The 21,872-nt window shown below is 40.6% G+C and overlaps 1 protein-coding gene across 3 annotated transcripts in view; it reads left to right on the plus strand.

Annotated features, from left to right (window-relative positions):
• The window catches only part of KATNIP (katanin interacting protein), a 213,207-nt gene that overhangs the window by 135,919 nt on the left and 55,416 nt on the right, over positions 1–21,872 (plus strand). For all 3 annotated transcript variants that reach the window (XM_072598101.1, XM_072598109.1, XM_072598116.1), the window contains one exon: positions 7,185–7,322. In XM_072598101.1, the coding sequence (XP_072454202.1) occupies positions 7,185–7,322 (138 nt within the window). The remainder of the gene's footprint in view (positions 1–7,184; positions 7,323–21,872) is intronic.

Below are 21,872 nucleotides of genomic sequence, written 5' to 3' on the forward strand. Positions count from 1 at the left end.
AAAAGAGGGAGATCTTTGAGAGTTAGGTTAATTAGTTAGGATCTCATGAATGATGGATTTGAGCTGGACAGGGTTTTGACAAGGAAAATAGAAAAACAAAAGCAGCATTCCAGGTGAAAAATCCAGTGAGAACAAAGGCACAGAATGACTGAATGTTAACCAGGAACATCCACAGGAGGAAACTGAGGCCCACCCAGAATAGAGAAGTGACTTACTCAGATTTGTATAGTTATGACAGAGGTAGGTCACAGGCCAAAGCTTAGGATTCCTAGCCTAGAGAGTGTAGAATAATAGAACTAAAATTAACCTAAGCACATAGAATCACCCTAGATGGTTAGAGATGGAAAGGAACTTTAGAGACCATCTAGTTCAGCATATCATTTTACAGAGCCAGATACTGAGTCACAACAAAATTAAATGACTTGTCCAAGGTCACACAATTAGTTAGTGGCAGAGCCGGCACTTAAACTCAGGAATCTCCAGCATTCTCTCTGCAGCACCACGCTGGTAGAGACATGGAGTGGAGGCAGGCCACAGAGAGTCTCAAAGAGATAAGCGGAGGAATGAAGGATTAGTGTAGCAGGAAATAAGAATTCCTTCAGGGTTTTGAAAGGAATGAGTAATATAATACAAGTCTTTCCTAAGGAAAATTGGCAGAAGTTAGCAGGCAATGGAACAGAAAAACAGGGAACCCAGCAAGGAGACGATTGCAATAATCCAGGCATTAGGCATGATCACTTTGGGTGAATGTATTTCTTTGTTACAAGGAAGGGTTCATTTATAAGGGCTTGTAGTTAAGAGACATGACTGTGCTGTTTTTTAAGGATTTTTTTTTTAACTTTCAAAAAACAATCCAAATTATGAGGTAAAGAGGACCTGGACCAGAGTAATGGCAGTGGGTATAAAGAAGAAAAAAAATAACAAAAATCTTAGTCACTGGTTAGATATAAATGATCCAGACGACTAAATCCAAGATTATTCTTTTTTTTTTTAATTTATTTATTTAACTTTTAACATTCATTTTCACAAAATTTTGGGTTACAAATTTTCTCCCCTTTTATCCCCTCCCCCCACCAAACACCAAGCATTCTAATTGCCCCTGTGACCAATCTGCTGTCTCTTCTATCATCCCTCTCTGCCCTTGTCTCCGTCTTCTCTTTTGTCCTGTAGGGCCAGATAGCTTTCTATACCCCTTTACCTGTATTTCTTATTTCCTAGTGGTAAGAACATTACAGTTGATCCTAACACTTTGAGTTCCAACTTCTTTACCTCCCTCCTTCTCCACCCCTTCCCTTTGGAAGGCAAGCAATTCAATATAGGCCAAATCTGTGTAGTTTTGCAAATGACTTCCATAATAGTTGTGTTGTATAGGACTAACTATATTTCCCTCCATCCTATCCTGTCCCCCATTACTTCCATTCTCTTTTGATCCTATCCCTCCCCATGAGTGTCGACCTCGAATTGCATTCTCCTCCCCATGCCCTCCCTTCTATCATCCCCCCCACTCTGCTTGTCCCCTTGTCCCCCACTTTCCTGTATTGTGAGATAGGTTTTCCTACCAAAATGAGTGTGCATTTTTTTCTTTCCTTTAGTGGAATGTGATGAGAGTAGACTTCATGTTTTTCTCTCACCTCCCCTCTTTATCCCTCCACTAATGAGTCTTTTGCTTGCCTCTTTTATGAGAGATAATTTGCCCCATTCAATTTCTCCCTTTCTCCTCCCAATATATTTCTCTCTCACTGCTTGATTTCATTTTTTTTTTTAAGATATGATCCCGTCCTCTTCAATTCACTCTGTGCACTCTGTCTCTATGTATGTGTGCGTGTGTGCATGTGTGTGTGTGTAATCCCACCCAGTACCTAGATACTGAAATGTTTCAAGAGTTACAAATATTGTCTTTCCATGTAGGAATGTAAACAGTTCAACTTTAGTAAGTCCCTTATGACGTCTCTTTGCTGTTCACCTTTTCATGCTTCTCTTCATTCTTGTGTTTGAAAGTCAAATTTTCTTTTCAGCTCTGGTCTTTTCATCAAGAATGCTTGAAAATCCTCTATTTCATTGAAAGACCATTTTTTCCCCTGAAGTATTATACTCAGTTTTGCTGGGTAGGTGATTCTTGGTTTTAGTCCTAGTTCCTTTGACTTCTGGAATATCCTATTCCATGCCCTTCGATCCCTTAATGTAGAGGCTGCTAGATCTTATGTTATCCTGATTGTATTTCCACAATACTTGAACTGTTTCTTTCTAGCTGCTTGCAATATTTTCTCCTTGACCTGGGAACTCTGGAATTTGGCCACAATGTTCCTAGGAGTTTCTCTTTTTGGATCTCTTTCAGGCGGTGTTCTGTGGATTCCTTGAATATTTATTTTGCCCTCTGGTTCTAGAATCTCAGGGCAGTTTTCCTTGATAATTTCATGAAAGGTGATGTCTAGGCTCTTCTTTTGATCATGGCTTTCAGGTAGTCCCAAAATTTTTAAATTGTCTCTCCTGAATCTATTTTCCAGGTCAGTTGTTTTTCCAATGAGATATTTCACATTATCTTCCATTTTTCCATGCTTTTGGTTTTGTATTGTGATATCTATCATGCTTTCTCACAAAGTCCTTAGCCTCCATCTGTGCCATTCTAGTTTTGAAAGAACTATTTTCTTCAGTGAGCTTTTGAATCTCCTTTTCCATTTGGCTAATTCTGCTTTTGAAAGCATTCTTCTCCTCATTGGCTTTTTGAACCTCTTTTGCCAATTGAGTTAGGCTAGCTTTCAAGGTGTTAATTTCTTCATTTTTTTGGGTCTCCTTTAGCAGGGAGCTGATCTGCTTTTCATGCTTTTCTTTCATATCTCTCATTTCTCTTCCCAGTTTTTCCTCCACCTCTCTAACTTGATTTTCAAAATTCTTTTTGAGCTCTTCCATGGCCTGAGCCCATTGGGTGGGCTGGGAGACAGAAGCCTTGATTTCTGTGTCTTTGCCTGATGGTAAGCATTGTTCTTCCTCATCAGAAAGGAAGGGAGGAAATGCCTGTTCACTAAGAAAGTAGCCTTCAATAGTCTTATTTCTTTTCCCTTTTCTGGGCATTTTCCCAGCCAGTGACTTGACCTCTGAATATTCTCCTCACACCCACCTCGCCTCCTGATCCTCCCAGCCAGTGTTTGGGGACTGAGATTCAAATGCTGCTTCCAGCCCTAGGGCTTTTGGCTGGGGCAGGGCTGCTATTCAGTGTGAGAATTAAGTTCAGGTGGTCAGGTCGGGGCAGGGCCACCTCTCAGGCTCAGTTCCCTCAGGGGGTTTATGCACAGACCTTCCACAATGGATTCAGGCTCCCGCCCGCTTGGGGAGCCCTTGTCTGCAGCCGCCTCTCAGCTTCTACCTCCCGGGGGGGCCCGAATCATGTGGGCACCCCACTCCCGTCTTGACCCGCCAAAGAGACTCTCTCACCGACCCCTGTCACCTGTGGGCGGAGGGACCCGCGCGGCCGCTGGAGATCCCGTCCCCGAACCCGCTCGGATCTTTTCCTCTCGGTGCCGCGGCCATGGCAGGGCTGCACTCAGCTCCCAGTCCCGGCGCCCAGTCCGCAGCGCGAAGGACCCCCCGCGAGAGGTTTGCAGGTCTCTCCGGAACAGAAATTTCCCTCGCTCCAATATTCTGTGGCCTCTGGGTGCAGAATTCGCCGTGAGTTACTCACCTGTAGCCTTTCTATGGGTTGTGGGTTCGGAGCTATGTGTATGTCCATCTTTCTACTCCGCCATCTTGGCTCCGCCTCCCAAGATTATTCTTAAGGGGTCTTTTGACCCTTGCTTGCTAGGAGAATGGTGATGCCAGTGATTAAGACAGGGAAGTTTGAAGGAGGCTGTCAGAAGCGGGGGAGGAAAGCAGAAGCAACAGAATGATCATAGGATCATAGTTTTAGAGTTGTGAGTGACCCCAGAGTTCATAGAATCCAGTCCCCTCATTATACAGATGAGGAAACTGAGGCTTAGGGAGGTTAAGTGACTTACTCAGGGTCACATAGAGTGTTAAGGAAGAAAGTAAGAAAGTATTGTAGAGGTGAGGCTGATACTGGCCAGAGGGCCCTGCCTGAGGAATTACCAGTGGTTCAAGCTTAACTAGAGAGGGGTATGTATCCTCTCAAAGATTATTAGTGTTATGCCTAGTGTAATTTCCATGCTTACTGCCCTTTGATTTTATCATTAAGCTGGAAGCATGAACCAGATTTGCAAATGATGCCTTATTGAAATAGAATTCAAAATGACCTCCAAAAAAATTGGAAAAATATTGTTCATTCAGAGAACCAACAGTGCAGGTGTACTGACGTGTATTTGGGCAGACGTGTATACTGACCTTCCAGCCATAGCTAATATGTTTGGATGCATCGCCAAAGGCATATTGATGCTGTGGTCTGCTCACTCTGCTTGGGACTGGTCAAGCTGGTTTGGGCTTCTTATCTTTTGAAATGTGGAAGGAATATAGAAAGGAACAGTGGAACTGATTCAAAGAATTCATAGACTGGGGGCAACAAAATCTTTTGAAAGGGAATTTAATAACAGTCTTTAAGAATATAAAGAAATGATAAGAACACAAAAGCCACCTTTTCCCCCAGTAGGCCAAAGGAGAGAAAATGGCAGCCAAAGCTTGTGGTTTAGCATAATCTTCTCCAAAGAATGAGTCGACTTCAGTCTACTAATGAAGAATGTGGAAACAAAGCATTATCCCTGAAGTAAGTGTACATGTGTTAGTAGAAAAAGCATTGTCAGGATTCAAGAATGACACTTGCATTCTTATCCTGACTGCCATTTTATTGCTCTGAGCCTCAGTTTCTTTTTCTATTCAATAAGGGAGTGAGATTGGAACATCCTTATGTTATTTTCCATTCTGTGATTCTAAGGCCTTGGAAAATAAGTCAGATAATTATCCACCTCAGATAGCTTAATTAAGTATCCATCTGCCTAGAAGATGTGACCTTTTAAGTTACTGTCTAGCACTATGATTCTAATCTGTAAAACTATAACCTTTGCTTCTGAAACTTAGTTTGGCTCACTGTCTTCCACACCATTGGTTCTAATAGCTTCAACATTTTGGAAACATGATACATAGGCATAAGCATCACAAGGGTAATAAAAAGAGCCATTGGATTTGATGTGGACCAATTTCTTGATTATTATGCCTTTTCCTGTGGTTGCCTAAAGCTGTGAAACATTGCCATGTGACCACAGTAGGAATTTTGGCACCTTCTGCCTGAGATTTCTTTTAGCATTTCTATTGTGACATAAGGCAGCTGTCCTCACCCTGGGTTCAGGGTCTAAATCTCTAAGTCCACACTGAGACTAAATTCCACCTACTTTTTTGGCACCAAGTATTCCTGTTAGCCAGTACCATCGGTTTCACACACTAACTTCACAGCCCCAAATTCCAGCCCTGGGCCTGGTCCATCAGAACATGTTGCCTTTCAAAAATATTTGTAGCAAGTGTCCCTGAGAGAGAAGTGTAGGTCAGAGAGAGAAAGGGTTCTAAATACAGAGTATTGAGGAGAGAGTACAAGGAAGAGGCAGGCAACATAAAGATACTTCAAAGGGCAGCTTGGCACTTGTCTAGGGTCCTGAAGAGTAACCTGTGGGTTTTTTTTGTGCTTTTGTAAGGTGGGAACTATCCTTGGAAATTATACCTACTAGCATGGTATTATGGGAACTTTTCTGGCCTGATTTTTACAGTAGTTCAACCTCTAAACATCATAAGTACCTAGCCTTTTATCTTTAAAAAACTGCATTTGTGGGAACTAAATCTCAAAGGTCTTAGTTGCTAATAAGGACCTCAGTTATACATAGATTAATATTCTTTGACTTTCTACATGATTGTTACTGCTAACTCCTTTTCATTCCTCTGACAGACAGAAATGAGAAGGAAGATCAATTGCAAGACCAAGGCCTCATTTCAGGGTTGGGATTTATTCGATTTCTATTTGTCCAGTAGCCATAAAGACCCATTTCAGAATCAGAATTGTAGAACTAGAGATGAGCCACTGCCTCATCACTCCCACCCCTCCACTGGATTTTTTAGTACCTTGTATACTCCATCCAAACTTCCCAGAATAGAAAAAGTTCATGTGTGGCTTATGGAACTTGCCCAAATTAGTCATAAGCCCTCAAAACTGTCTCTTCCTCTCTCTTGTAAAAACAATTTTCTCTCTCATCTGAAAGGCACCGTTGTCACAAGTAAGAAACCATCTTTGTTCTCAGTGGCAGCTGGAGTCCAAGGCATCCAAATTCCTGGGGTCCTGAAGAGGTCCAGATGCTGCCATTCACCTCTTTCACAAGACTTGGGCAAGTACTGGGCCCATTTTCAATGACAAGGAAAGCCCAGTTGAGACATGCTGGAGTACAGGATGTTCCTCTTCTTAATAAAACTGAAGTTCTCAAGGAGTACAGTGCCAAGCACATCGTTGAGCTACGGACAAATAGGAATTGATGATGATGATGAAGATGAAGATAATCCTCTGAAGACTGTAGGATGGAAACTTGAATGAAGTTATTAAATACTTATTTGAGAAAAGTTTCCCAATATCTGTAGTTTGCAGGGGTTTTTTCCTTCTCTGTCCAAAACAAATGCTATCAATAGTATGAAATATTGCTGATGCAAATTTATTCAGAAGAACAACTCAGATTTGTCTGCGAGGGGTACATGGCATAGGAGACTAGTCAGGCTCATTGGGAGGTAAGACATCCTGCAGGGTGAAGACCTATTAAAAAAAGGGAAATAGACCCCAAGATATAATGTACCGGTCTCATCTCAAGAATGGGTTGAGTATGTCATTAAGTTTTTCTTTTTATTTTATAAGACTTAAAAAAAAACTTAAAAGTCTTCACATGTCAGTTGAATAATAGCCTCTTTCTCATCCCCTTCCCTCCCCCATTTTCCCTGGACTACACAAAGCTGATTAAGTTGATTAAAATAGACCAAATGGTGACCCTGCCTTCCCAATTCATCGTGGAAGACAAATCAGAGGGGAGTGAGCTGACTTCCTGCCAGATTCAAGGGTCAGGAGCCTGCAGCTATATATAGAAGTGGCATGGGAGCCAGCTTTCTATGATGGTTCATGCCCTCTGCTCTTTTTAATTAGATGAAGAATTAATCACAGATATTTACTTTGGGGAAAAGGGAAGATGTACTCATGGCTTTCTTTGCTCGTTGGTTTTCAGAGTACTAAAGAGCTCTCCTTGTGGACCTGTCCTTTCCACCCTCCAGTTCAGCTTTTCTTTATCATCCGCAATACTAGACAATCCTACGAATTTGGCATCTCCAAAATCAAGATTTGGAATTACTGGACAACTTACAATGTAAGTAATGACTCCGTTCCTTGCTGTGTACTCAGTTGATTAAAGTACCCAGTTACTTGGGGGTTTGCTCAGTTCTTTGAAGCTGTTAAATAGGTATAGGGAAGTGCCTCCTTATCTAACCTGACAGTGGAAGAAAGGAAGGTATGTCAGGTCATTGTGTGTTATATTCATTCTTATGGCCTAGTGTTCTCATATTTTGGAATTTGGTTTTACTGTTTTTAGAATATCCTTTCCTGAGGCATGAAAAGAATATTCAAGTGTTCTAATAAAGGGTCAAAATAAGATGCTGCAAAGTGTATCTTTTTGTCCTAGCCCATAGTAAGAGTCCTGTTGTAGAAAGAACATTTACATAAGAGTGTGATGGTTTCATTAGCTACTTCCTGTTAAAATCAGGTGCTTCACTGGTTCAAATTTTGTTCCTCAGACTTGGCCCACATTGGATACTGGCTGCAGGTCATCATGTGTTACTGCATGCAAATGCGCTTACATTATAGACCTCCACTGGTCTGGTCCATCAGCTCTGGTGCTGCACCCATTCTGAAATGGGTGATGAAATGATGATACCACAGTTCACAGTAACGTGGCTTCTTGCTGCCACAGTATTGCACATGCTGAGTAAAAGAGGATTTTATGTACTGGATTACAGAGGAAGATTAGCTTCAATCTTTATGCCCGGTTCTCTTTTCTGTCCAGCCATGCCAATGCCAAGAAAACAGGCAACCTCAGATTGGAGAGGTGGTCTTAAGTACAAGGTTCTGCACAACAGCTTTGTTTCTCTGCGTGTATATCCAGAGACATTTCCTGCAAAGATTAAACATTTGGGTAGTATTTTTAAAATACAAAACAGAATCTGGAGGATTTGAGCTACTTGACAAGGGCTACTGCTTATGAAATAATAACCCATCTGTTTTCAGAATTTACTGAGGGAAGAAAAACACAAACAAATCCTACTAGAGATTCATTTGGTTTGATATTTTCAGTATCAAGATATTATTGCCAATTTTTCAATAAAAGAAAGAAGAGTTTATTAGAAATGTAGTATTTTGGAGTGTATGAGTCTTGTTACTGCAGTGTTTTATCCATGTAAAATACAGAGAAGAAAAATTAAATTTGGGTAGCTGATTTAGCCTGCTTAGAAAGTGATAAAATCAGTGATGGAAAAAGTGAGAATCATTTATTTTAAAATATGCTGCTTTTTTGAGCAGGCCTTGGTTTTTTATTTTGTGGCCTAGTATTTCTTCCCTAATTTAAATTTTACCCAGTTCTCCTGACTGATGTTTCTGTTTTTTAAAGTACCTTGAAAACATGGCCCTCTGCTTATTGTGATGAAATGTGTTATATGGATGGTACAGCATACTGAATATATATGCATTATTGGAAACCTGTCACATTTCTGTAGTTTAGTGGCAAGGCCTTGTGGACATAGCCGTGAATCTAGGGAATCAAGACATGTCTTATAAATGTGACCTAACCATGAGAACACTATCCCAGAGGTAGAGGGGTTAGGTAGATAGATGTACTAGATGTACCCCAAGCATTTGAAGACATCCCCCTGCAGAACAGGCAGTTAATAACAATTTGTTCCAATGGTCTTGAAGGCAGCTGAAGCAGGTCAGGCATCAAAGACACCAAAGTCAACCTCTGCATCCTAAGCCATTGCCAGTCATCTAGACTTTTGTCCTGCCACTGAACTCTTCTCAGGAAGAGAGAGACTAACAAGTTGGTGCAACTCTGCCTCACTTAAATCTACTTCACGCATAAGTCAAGACATCACTCATAATGTCACTGGTACTCTTTGAAAACAAAGAACAAAAAACAATCCAATATCAACTGCTTCCTCACTGAAACATCCAATACTTTTACTTCTCCCTAACTGATTCTGTACCCTGCTCTCTTCAAGGGCTATTCCCAGCTTTCTCTTCTCTCATCAAGCCTCTCACAATATTTCTTCCCCCAACCCTCTTGGCTTAGGTCCTGGCCTCATGCTTTACTGAAAAACCAAACCAAACCCCAAAGCCATTCACTCTCTTTTCTTGTCTGTGCCCCATGTGACAATCCCACCTCGTTCTATCACATTCCCTTGGCATCATCCCTGCCACCTCCTCCCCACTCCCAGTCTCCTCCTGGATGATGATGCAAGTCCTTCTCCCCCCTAAGGCTAACTCCAACACATGTACTCTTCTCCAAAAGACTGCTCCCTTTATTTCCTTCTCTCTCAAATTTGTAATCTCTGTACACAGACCCCTTCTCTGCTGCCTTCAGATACACCCACGTCTCCCCATCCTTAAACACTCCCATCCTCATTAGCTCCTATCATCCCTCGTAAGCTGTCATCCTATATCTGCCCTTTCTCAGCCAAACTCCCTCCAAAAGCTGTTTATTTCTACCAGGTGCTTGTTCTTTGCTTCTCTCTCTTCTGAACCCTCTGCATTTTGGCCTCTGACCTCATCACTCAACTGAAACTAGTCTCCCCACAGTTACCAATGATCTCTTAATTGTCAAATCTAATATCTTTCCAGTTCTCATCATTCTTTATCTTTCTGCAACGATATTCATTGTACTCTGGGTTTTCATGACACTGTGCTCTCTCTGTCTCTCTGTCTCTCTCTTCTCCCCCCACCACCCCGCGTCTATGTGTTTGTGTGTGTGTGTGTGTGTGTGTGTGTGTGTGTGTGTGTGTGTCTGTCTGTCTCTACTATTTGTCTGATATTTCTTTAGTCTCCCTTATTGAATTATCATCCATGCCATGCCCACTAACTGTGTTCTTCTGCCCAGGCACTGTCCTGGACTCTCTTTTTTTTCCCAAACTCACTTGATGGCCTCATCAGTTCCCAAGGGTTCAATTATCATCTCTATGCTGATTACTCCCAGATATATATAGTCAGTCCTAGTTTCTCTCTGGATTCACTGCCTATTGGAAATTTTGGACTGGATATTTCATGAGCACCTCAAACTGAAAATGTATAAAACAGAGCTCATTATTTACCTCCCACCCCAAATCCACTCCTTTCCTGAACTTCCCTCCTATTGTCTAATGCACCACTATTTTCTTCGTCACCCATGTGCATAACCTCAAGATCATCCTCCTTCTGTATTTTCACCTACATGGCCCAGTCATCTGAAAAATCTTGTCACTTCTTTCTCTGCATCGTCTCACACATGTCCCTTCCACATCATTCATGCGGTTAACCCTCTAGTTCAGTTCACCTCTCTCCTGAACTGTTACTGGAATCTCCTAATTGGTTTCCCTTTGTTATCTTCCCACTCTAACCCATTCTCCACATAGCTGCCAAAGTGATTTTCCTAAAATGCAGGTGTGACCATGAAACTTCACTTCATGATGAACTCCAGGGGGACGGTGTCTGTGATCTGTAGGATTGAATATAGATTCCTCTGTTTGGCATTTGGCTGCTTCCTTAATCTCACTGCCATGTAAGGATGACCATTTCCATAGAGGGGTCTGAGTCAGTAATAGTAAGCTCCTTGAGAGTGGGATCATTTCATTTTTATCTCCTGTCCCTAGCACTTTGCACATAATAAATGCTTGTTGAAGTGAAATAAAATGAAATGGAAGACCTCCAAATGTAGCTAATTTAGGTGAAACTTGAAGGCAGGGTGAGTTTCATGTAGCAAGGCATAAAAATACATGTGAACCCATAAGAAATTGGGTGCTGTAAATTCTGTGAGCCCTACGTAGAACTAAAACCCTCTCTGTTATCCTGCTCTTGAACTCTTCAATAGACTGGGTCTCATAGTTGTTCCCCAAACTCCTGTCCAATACCGGCACCAGTTTAAGTTCTGATCCATTCACTTCCTCCTATTTCCAGCCCCTTACCTCATTATCCTGAATCTCTAGCAGCAGATTCTGGCTCTTCACAACGAATCTGGGGTTTTTGACCCCTTTCCTGAGCAGAAACCTTGCAGTCATTTTCATTCTTTGCTTCTTGGTCTGCAAGACTTCAGCCTAGTCCCTGGAAGTCTCTCAGCCATAGCCCACAGTAGGGCCCTTTAGCAGAGGACTGATGCAGTCTTGTGTGGTATGGCATGTTTATTTCATTTGTTTTTATCAAGATTCACCTCTAAGCTTAGATACCTACTTGAGTTCTAGGTCTTGTAGCTTTGCTTGGAGCTTTGGGATGGCATCTCTGAAGGTGAGAAGACTCAGAAGGGACATGTTAGTTGCCTTCAAACATTTGCAGGGCTATCATGTAGGAGAGAATTTAGAGTTGTTCTGTTTGGACTCAGAAGGTAAAGCTAGGAATGCTTGGTGTAAGTAAAAGAGGAAAAGGTGAACTTGATTTTGGGAAAGTCCTTTTAAAAATTAGAGCCATTCTAAGAGGCAAGGGCTTCCCTTCGTCACATATCTTTAAACCAAACCTTGATGATTTTGTAAAAAGGATTCTTCTTCACGTATGTCGGACTAACTATCCTCTGAGCTTCCTTCTCCCTTCACTTGATGATCCCAATGACTTCTGATCATCATCTCAATAACAGTGACTCCCAGATCTACTTATCCAGCCCTCGCCTCCTGTCTTGTAACTCCAACTGCCTTTTTTTAAAATTTTATTTATTTATTTTTAATGTTCTACAATCACTACCATAAAACTTAGATTTTTACCCCCCTACACCTACACCCACCACCCCCCTCCCTCCCCAAGATGGCATACAATTCTATATAGGATCTACATATACTTTCCTATTGAATACGTTTTCACTATTGTCATGCTATGTAGATGAACTAAAGTAAATGGAAGAAATCATATAACAAATCAAAACATAATACACACACACACACACACACACACGCGCGCGATCTGCTACACTCTGTGAATGGATTCCATAGTTCTTTCTCTGAGTGTGGAAGGCATTTTGCCTTAGAAAACCATTAGGAATTTTTTTTTTTAAGTTCTTGCGTTATTACGAAGTTCCAAGTCTACCAGAAAAACTCCTCCCACACTGTGGTCGTTGCTGTGCACAAAGTTCTCCTGGTTCTGCTCCTTTTGCTCAGCATCATATCATATAAGTCCTTCCAGGGCTCCCTGAAATCTTCTTGTTCATCATTTCTTATGGTGCAATAGTACTCCATTACATTCATATACCATAATTTATTCAACCATTCCCCAATTGATGGGCATCTTCTTGATTTCCAGTTTTTGGCAACCAACTGCCTATTGCTTATAGCTACCTCAACATTTCCCAAACCTGAATTCATTATCTTTCCTCCCAAACCCTCTCCTTTTCCAAATTTCCCTATTAATGTTGAGGATATGATCATCCTCCCACTCACCCAAGCTCAAAACCCCAGTATCAACCTCAACTCACCTCTCTCACCTCCCATTCCTAATCTGTTGCCAAGGCATATTTATTTTACCATATTTTGCATCCACCCCCTTATCTCTTCTGACGCTCCCACCACCCTGGGACAGGCTGTTACCTTAACCCTAGAGTGTTGCACTAGCCTGCTGGTTGGTTTGCCAGCCACAGATCTCTCCTCACTCCAATCTATCATGCAGTCAGCTGCTCAAATGATCTTCTTAAAACAGAGGTCTAACCATATCTCCCCTCTCCTCCTCCCACTCAGTAAACTCTAGCAGATACCTATCATCTTCAGAATAAAATATAAAATCCTCTCTTTGTCTTTTAAATTCCTTCATAACGTATTTCCCCACCTGCCTGCATGTAGTATTCCCTGTTAGACTGTGATCTCCTTAAGAGTCAAGATTGTTTTTTGCCTTTCTTTATATTCCCAGCACTTAGCACAGGGCTTAGAACACAGTAGGTACTTAATAAATGTTTATTAACTGACTGGCTGCCATAAAGCACTTGCTTTTTTATCATTCCATTTGTGTAATTGGGTACTAAAACACTGCATCCAAGTTGACCTTGAATGGTGTTGGGGGGATCATATCCTTTTGTTGAACTTCTCTCCAGATAATGATTTGGAATGACTCAACATAGAACTTCATTTCAGTTTTTCAGTCAGTGTTTATTTCCCCTTTGATTTACCCTACTATTTTGGGGGCATGTTGAATGCTGTTATTGAGGGTTTTTTAACCATCTTTTGCAATCCACAAGTGGACCTCATAATAATATTAACACTTTTTGATTTGGCAATAATTCATTTTGTGATTTTTTTTTTTTTACTGGAAATCCTAGAGCAAAAACTGGACTACTGGTGGTATTGTTAGTCTTACTTGACACAGGAGTGGTTGATTCACATGAATAGTTTGTAGATTTGCAGGGAGAATAATAGTAGCCTGAATTTTCCTCATCACCTTTTTTTCAGAAGCAGGACAGTTCTTGACAGTTCCTATATCTAAAGGAGACCTGGTAGCCTACAAGGTGAGGCATAACCTCTTCTTGAATGCCTTATTTAATACATTTGCATTTACCTTGAAATATTTAGAATAAACTCTTTCATTTCCTGGGGATTTTTTCTTTCCTTTGTATAAATTTAATTACCATCATTCCAACCTACATAATATAGAGAATACCTTCTCAGTTGATAAGAGGAGTCGTGTGGATATAAGATAGATAACATTATTATAATTCAGTGATATCATTTTTGTAATATCTGAAGACTGACTATATTTGACCAAAAAATTTTTTTTTGGTCATAACAGCTTATGAAGACTAGTCTACCAAGGCACAACTAAATTGTAATTTTTATAAGTGGAAACAAACTTGAATATGTTTACCAAGAGGGAAATTGTCCAGTAAAGTAGAAGTGATTGGAGGTGTTTGAAAGAAAAGAAATAACTGGGTCAGCAATGTCCTGGTGAAGGTGAGAAAGAATGAGATAAAGGGCATATTAGCCTGAGTAAGGAAGAAATTCCACCTCTCTTTTTTTTATTTTTTTTAATTTATTTATTTAACTTTTAACATTCACTTTCACAAAATTTTGGGTTCCAAATTTTCTCCCCTTTTGTCCCCTCCCCCCACTCCAAACCAGTGAGCATTCTGATTGCCCCTATCACTAATCTGCCCTCTCTTCTATCATCCCTCCCTTCCCTTGTCCCCATCTTCTCTTTTGTCCTGTAGGGCCAGATAACTTTCTATACCCCATTACCTGTATTTCTTATTTCCTAGTAGCAAGAACAGTACCTGACAGTTGTTCCTAAAACTTTGAGTTCCAACTTCTCTTCATCCCTCCCTCCCCACCCATTCCCTTTGGGAAGGCAAGCAATTCAATATAAGCCATATCTGTGTAATTTTGCAAATGACTTCCATGATAGTCATGTTCTGTAAGACTGACTGTATTACCCTCCATCCTATCCTGTCCCCCATTGCTTCTATTCTCTCTTTTGATCCTGTCCCTGCTCAAGAGTGTTGACTTCAAACTGCTCCTTCCTCCCATTGCCCTCCCTTCCATCATCCCCCCCATGCTATCCCCTTCTCCCCCACTTTCCTGTATTGTAAGATAGGTTTTCATACCAAAATGAGTGTGCATTTTATTCCTTCCTTTAGTGGAATGTGATGAGAGTAAACTTCATGTTTTTCTCTCACCTCCCCTCTTTTTCCCTCCACTAAAAAGTCTTTTGCCTGCCTCTTTTATGAGAGATAATTTGCCCCATTCCATCTCTCCCTTTCTCCTCCAAATATATTTCTCTCTCACCCCTTAATTTCCTTTTTTAAAGATATGATCCCATCCTATCCCATTCACTCTGTGCTCTCTGCCTCTGTGTGTGTGTGCGTGTGTGTGTGTGTGCATGTGTGTGTGTGTGTATGTAATCCCACCAACTACCCAGATACTGAAAAGTTTCAAGAGTTACAACTATTGTCTTTCCATGTAGGAATGTAAACAGGTCAACTTTAGTAAGTCCCTTATGACATCTCTTTGCTATTTACTTTTTCATGCTTCTTTTCATTCTTGTGTTTGAAAGTCAGATTTTCTTTTCAGCTCTGGTCTTTTCATCAAGAATGCTTGAAAGTCCTCTATTTCATTGAAAGACCATTTTTTTTGTTTCTTTTTTTTTTTATTTAACTTTTAATATTCATTTTCACAAAATTTTGGGTTCCAAATTTTCTCCCCTTTTGTCCCCTTCCCCCACCCCAAAACACCGAGCATTCTAATTGCCCCTATCACCAATCTGGCCTCTCTTCTATCATTCCTCTCTGCCCTTGTCTCTATCTTCTCTTTTGTCCTGTAGGGCCATATAACTTTCTATACCCCTTTACCTGTATTTCTTGTTTCCTAGTATCAAGAACAGTACTCGACAGTTGTTCCTAAAACTTTGAGTTCCAACTTCTCTTCCTCCCTCCCTCCCCACCCCTTCCCTTTGGAAGGCAAGCAAATCAATATAGGCCATATCTATATAGTTTTGCAAATGACTTCCATAATAGTCGTGTTGTATAAGACTAACTATATTTCCCTCCATCCTATCCTGTCCCCCATTACTTCTATTCTCTCTTTTGATCCTGTCCCTCCCCAAGAGTGTTGACCTCAAATTGCTCCCTCCTCTCCATGCCCTCCCTTCCATCATCCCCCCCACCCTGCTTATCCCCTTCTCCCTCACTTTCCTGTATTGTAAGATAGGTTTTCATACCAAAATGAGTGTGCATTTTATTCCTTCCTTTAGTGGAATGTGATGAGAGTAAACTTCATGTTTTTCTCTCACCTCCCCTCTTTTTCCCTTCACTAAAAAGTCTTTTGCTTGCCTCTTTTATGAGAGATAATTTGCCCCATTCCATTTCTCCCTTTCTCCTCCCAATATATTTCTCTCTCACTGCTTGATTTCATTTTTTTAAGATATGATCCCATCCTCTTCAATTCACTCTGTGTACTCTGTCTCTATGTGTATGCATGTGTGTGTGTGTGTGTGTGTGTGTGTGTGTGTGTGTGTGTGTGTGTAATCCCACCCAATACCCAGATACTGAAAAGTTTCAAGAGTTACAAATATTGTCTTTCCAGGAATGTAAACAGTTCAACTTTAGTAAGTCCTTTATAACTTCTCTTTGCTGTTCACCTTTTCATGCTTCTCTTCATTCTTGTGTTTGAAATTCAAATTTTCTTCTCAGCTCTGGCCTTTTCATCAAGAATGCTTGAAAGTCCTCTATTTCATTGAAAGACCAACTTTTCCCCTGAAGTATTATACTCAGTTTTGCTGGGTAGGTGATTCTTGGTTTTAGTCCTAGTTCCTTTGACTTCTGGAATATCCTATTCCATGCCCTTCGATCCCTTAATGTAGAAGCTGCTAGATCTTGTGTTATCCTGATTGTATTTCCACAATACTTGAACTGTTTCTTTCTAGCTGCTTGCAATATTTTCTCCTTGATCTGGGAACTCTGGAATTTGGCCACAATGTTCCTAGGAGTTTCTCTTTTTGGATCTCTTTCAGGCGGTGTTCTGTGGATTCCTTGAATATTTATTTTGCCCTCTGGTTCTAGAATCTCAGGGCAGTTTTCCTTGATAATTTCATGAAAGGTGATGTCTAGGCTCTTCTTTTGATCATGGCTTTCAGGTAGTCCCAAAATTTTTAAATTGTCTCTCCTGAATCTATTTTCCAGGTCAGTTGTTTTTCCAATGAGATATTTCACATTATCTTCCATTTTTCCATGCTTTTGGTTTTGTATTGTGATATCTATCATGCTTTCTCACAAAGTCCTTAGCCTCCATCTGTGCCATTCTAGTTTTGAAAGAACTATTTTCTTCAGTGAGCTTTTGAACCTCCTTTTCCATTTGGCTAATTCTGCTTTTGAAAGCATTCTTCTCCTTATTGGCTTTTTGAACGTCTTTTGCCAATTGAGTTAGCCTATTTTTCAAGGTGTTATTTTCTTCAGCATTTTTTTGGGTCTCCTTCAGCAAGGTGTTGACCTGCTTTTCATGCTTTTCTTGCATCTCTCTCATTTCTCTTCCCAGTTTTTCCTCCACCTCTCTAACTTGATTTTCAAAATCCTATTTGAGCTCTTCCATGGCCTGAGCCCATTGAATATTTATTTTGGATGTTTGGCATACAGAAACCTTGATTTCTGTGTCTTTCCCTGATGGTAAGCCTTGTTCTTCCTCATCTGAAAGGATGGGAGGAGATATCTGTTCACCAAAAAAGTAACCTTCTATGGTCTTATTTTTTTTTCCCCCTTTTCTGGGCATTTTCCCAGCAGTGACTTGACTTCTGAGTTTCCTCTCCACAGCCACCTTGCTTCCAGATCCACCCAGCTAGTGCTTGGGGTCTGAGATTCAAATGCTGCTTCCCAGCCTTAAGGCTTTTGGTGGGGACGGGGCTGCTATTCAGTGTGAGATTAAGTTCAGGTGCTCTGGTGGGGGCAGGGCCGCCACACGGGGCTCAGTTCCCTCAGGGGGTTTATGTGGAGACCTTCAACAATGGATCCAAGCTCCTGCCTGCTTTGGGAGCCCCTGTCCACTGCTGCCTCCCGAGGGGGTCTGAGTCATGGGGACACCCCGCTCCCCTCTCAGGGAGCCAAGAAGACTCTCTCACTGACCTGTGGGTGGAGGGACCTGTGTAGCCACTGGAGATTCCATCCCTGAAGCCTGCTGGGATCTGCTGCTCTCAGTGCCGCGCGGCCAAGGCAGGGCTGGGCTCTGCTCCGGGTTGAGTGCGCAACGGATCTTTCGCATCTTTTTTTCAGGTCTCTCTGGAATAGAAATCTCCTCCACTCTGTTGCTCTGTTGTTCTGTGGCTTCTGCTACTCCAGAATTTGTTGGAAGTTCTTCTTTACAGGTGTTTTATGGACTGTAGGTTTGGAGCTAGCATATCTGTATCTTTCTACTCCGCCATCTTGGCTCCTCCCCCCTTCCACCTCTCTTTCTATGACCAGTGCTAGGGAAAGTTGAAGAATGGATGAATACCAAGGAAATCACAATTCCTTGATGTGTGAAGTTGCCCTCATTCATGGGCAATACACACATGCTTACTATCTTCCTCTTTTAGTGTGACTAGTCTGTTTGTACAACTTTAGTCCCAAATCTTTTTCTTCTTTCTCAAGCTCTGCTTCTGGTCAGCTGATTTCAGCTCTGCTCCTCTTCAGTCTTTGAGATGATTCTCGTACTGATCTCCTTTCTAAAATCAAGTCTAACCTTTTTGACAATGCTAAGAACTGGAAACAAAGTAGAATGTGCATCGTTTTAGAGGTGACTCAACAAATCATGGTATGTGAATAGGATGGAACATTACTGGGTTGTAGGAAACAATGACTATGATGAATATGTGGGAATAGCATGGGAAGACTGGTGGAAGTTGATATAAAATAAAGTAAACAGAGCTAGAGGGGAAAATGTGCTTAATGGCTAGAAAGGACAACAAAACAATCAAAGCCAAATGTTCTGAAATTACGGCGACCAAGCCCAACCTCAGAGAAGACCTTTTCTCCATTCTTTGCAGAGGTGGAGGACCATGGATATAAGACACTGCACACAATTTCAAACTTGGTTGGTGTGTTGGTTTTGTTGAACTTTAAAAATATTATTTGCTAAAAGGGGTAGCTTTTAAGGTAGGGTATAAGAGAGAGATATTGAGAAATGTAGACCCTGAAGAAGTACAAGATGAATAAATTTTTAAAAATGAAAACCAAAGCTGATATTATTGATACATATGAAGTATGAAGAACTTCAGATCTCATGTCAGACAGGAAAAGCAGTAATCATATTCTTAAAAGGCCTACAAGAATCCTATCCTAAGGGTGGCATTGTTCATGAAAACACTGAGTGACACATTAAAAGTTATCAATCATTCTCATCTCAGATTGCAGTACTATTGCTAAAACCATGCTGAAAGGGGTGCTAAAACTACAAGAGATGGAAAGTCCCCATATATGCCAAAATATCTTACCTTGCACATTTTGTGATGGCAAAGAATTGGAAACAATCCCATCAGTTGGGGAATGGCTAAATAAATTGTGACACATAGATGTACTGGAATATTACTGTGCTCTAAGAAATTATATGTGTAATGAATATGTAGAAGCTTAGTGAGATCTGTGCGAACTGATGCAGATCAAAGTAAGCAAAACCAGGAAAACAATATACGTAGAAACAATATATGTAGTAGCAGTGTCAATGAAAAGAAGAATTGCATACCAAAAAAATCAAAAGTGAACATAACAAAATTATAAAGATCAAGCAGGATTCAGAGATGTGAGAGGACACTCCCACAGATCCGCAGATGTTACACGTTGTACATGTTTTCATGCTTTTTCAATGTATTGATCAGTTGTGTTGATTTTTTTCTTCTTTCAAAATCGTATTATAAGGAATGGCTCTGAGGGAGGAGGAGGAGGAAGAATATTTAGGATAATTATGATCACGTAAAAAAAATGTCAGTAAAAACTCATTTTTAAGAAAAAACTAACATTCCAGATGGAGTAATCTTCATTTCCTAAGGAAATGAACCACTTTCAAGATTTTGAAAGGAAAGTCAACATGTACAAGATTTCAGTGGCACTGATGAATGATGAACCAATGAAAAAAGGAGAGAACACTGAACAGAGATGATTCATTCCTAGCATTTTTGCTACAGAGACTACCTCTGTGCCATAGTCACTTATTTAAGTGGGTCCCAGTAAGTCGACACTCAGTCTGGTCTATTTTGTCTTCAGCCACATTAGGCAATGCTTCTTAGAGAGAGAATCTGCCGTAGGTTGAAACATTGACTTCTCAGAGTAGCAGTAGTCCCATAAAAGTTAAAAACCCCACCAAATGCACCATAGAAAAACTTGCCCCCAGAGTCTGTGAAGTAGAAGTAGAAGATCCTTTCAGAGAAGAAAAGAATAAAGCAAGACTAAGAACTACATGTACCATTCAGCAGCTTTGTGGACATGGGCAACTGACTTATAAAAAATGGGACTGATAATGCTGAGGACAGCACTTAATAAGCCTTTGAGCACTAATAGAAATCAGAATCATTATTGTTATTATCACTCATTCAAACACAAATTTTAACAGATTGTAGGTCAAAGGAAATATTTGCCTCAGGCATTAGTGAGGCCCCAAAGCAGAAGATGGTGAGATGAGCACAGAAGAAGGGAAAGGAAAGATTAGAAGGGGAAAGAAATCAGGGAAGTTCTGTGTGGAGAACTTCAAAGAATTCATTTCCTAAAGTGCATCAAAATGGCAAAACATTGCCCATCCATTTCGCTTTATGGTGCTCATCATGGCAAATCACACCTTCTCATGACCCAACAAGAATACCAGGGAGTACTAGCAGAAAGTGAGGCTCCTTTAGCAAAACTAAATGTGGGTGAGAAGTCTAGCTTTGCAAGGCAAAGAAGCCCATCTTTACTGACAGAATCTGCAGGAAAATTCTCTCTGTAGGACGTACCCCAAAGTAAATTCTGCTAAGTACTTCTCATAAAGATGTGAATGCAGCTACAAATGCAGAAATGGGATTTGTCAGTAAACCTACTCTAAAAGGTTAAATTTTCATCTCCTTTTAGGACAACTTCACAATTTGCTATTGAATGAATTTTCAGCTATCATTTCTATGTACATGCCTCCTAGATCTTATCTTCAATTTTGATCCTATTTTCCATTTAAGTCATATATCTTTGTGTATACATCTGTCTACTAGACTGGTCCCCTTGGAGGTTCTACTGTCACCTCAGACTCAGCATTTCAGAAACAGAGTTTATCTTCCTTCCTGACAACAATTCCCCCTCTTAACTTCCTTATTTCTTTAAATAGCCACATAACACCAGTCTATCACCTTTGGAATCTTAAATCATCAGGCTGATCTTTCTCATTTCCCTCTCACATCAAATCAGCTATTGTCCTGTCATACCTTAGAAACAGGTCCCCTTCCAAATCTGTCCCTTTGTTTCTGTTCCCACTGCCATCACCTGTGTTCAGTCCCTTATCACCTCACTCCTAAATTACAATAACATCCTTATTGGCTTCCCTGCCTCCAGTGAGCTCTGATCAGTCCTATACGCTGACACCAGGTTTATCTTCTTGAAACAGCAATATCACCACATCCTTCTTTGGCTCAGATATCTTTATTAGTTCTTCACTGCCACTTCAGAATAAAGTCTAGGTTCTTTAAATGGTTCTCTGTGGATCTGCTAAGGGATCTTAACGTGATCTTAACATATTATGGGAGGTAGCTTGATGGGAGAGAGATTTTAATGCTGCATTATGTTCTATGATGTCAGATTTTTTTTAAGTCATCAATTAACAAGCCTTTATTAAGAGCCTACCATGAGTCAGGCACTGTGCTAGGCCCTGGTATACCGGGACTAAGTACAACAGACTCTGTCCTTGAGGAGCTTGCAACATAGCAAGAAAAGACATTCTATATGCACATATATGTATATATATATACACATATATATGTATATATACACACATATATACAAATACATATATATACATATACATGTACATATATATGTATATGTATATACATATACATATATATATGTATATGTATATATGTATGTGTATATATATACAGAGAGAGAGAGAATCTTAAAGGAATCTAGGGATTGATTCTAAGAGGCAGAGTTGATCAAGGGAATACATTCCAGGAATGAGTCCGTGGGGTGAATGAGGATGAAGATGTAAGACTGACACCTATGGTGGAAATCTGAGTCATAGAA

Source organism: Notamacropus eugenii, chromosome 1 (assembly GCF_028372415.1).
Source record: "Notamacropus eugenii isolate mMacEug1 chromosome 1, mMacEug1.pri_v2, whole genome shotgun sequence".
NCBI classification, from domain to species: domain Eukaryota; kingdom Metazoa; phylum Chordata; class Mammalia; order Diprotodontia; family Macropodidae; genus Notamacropus; species Notamacropus eugenii.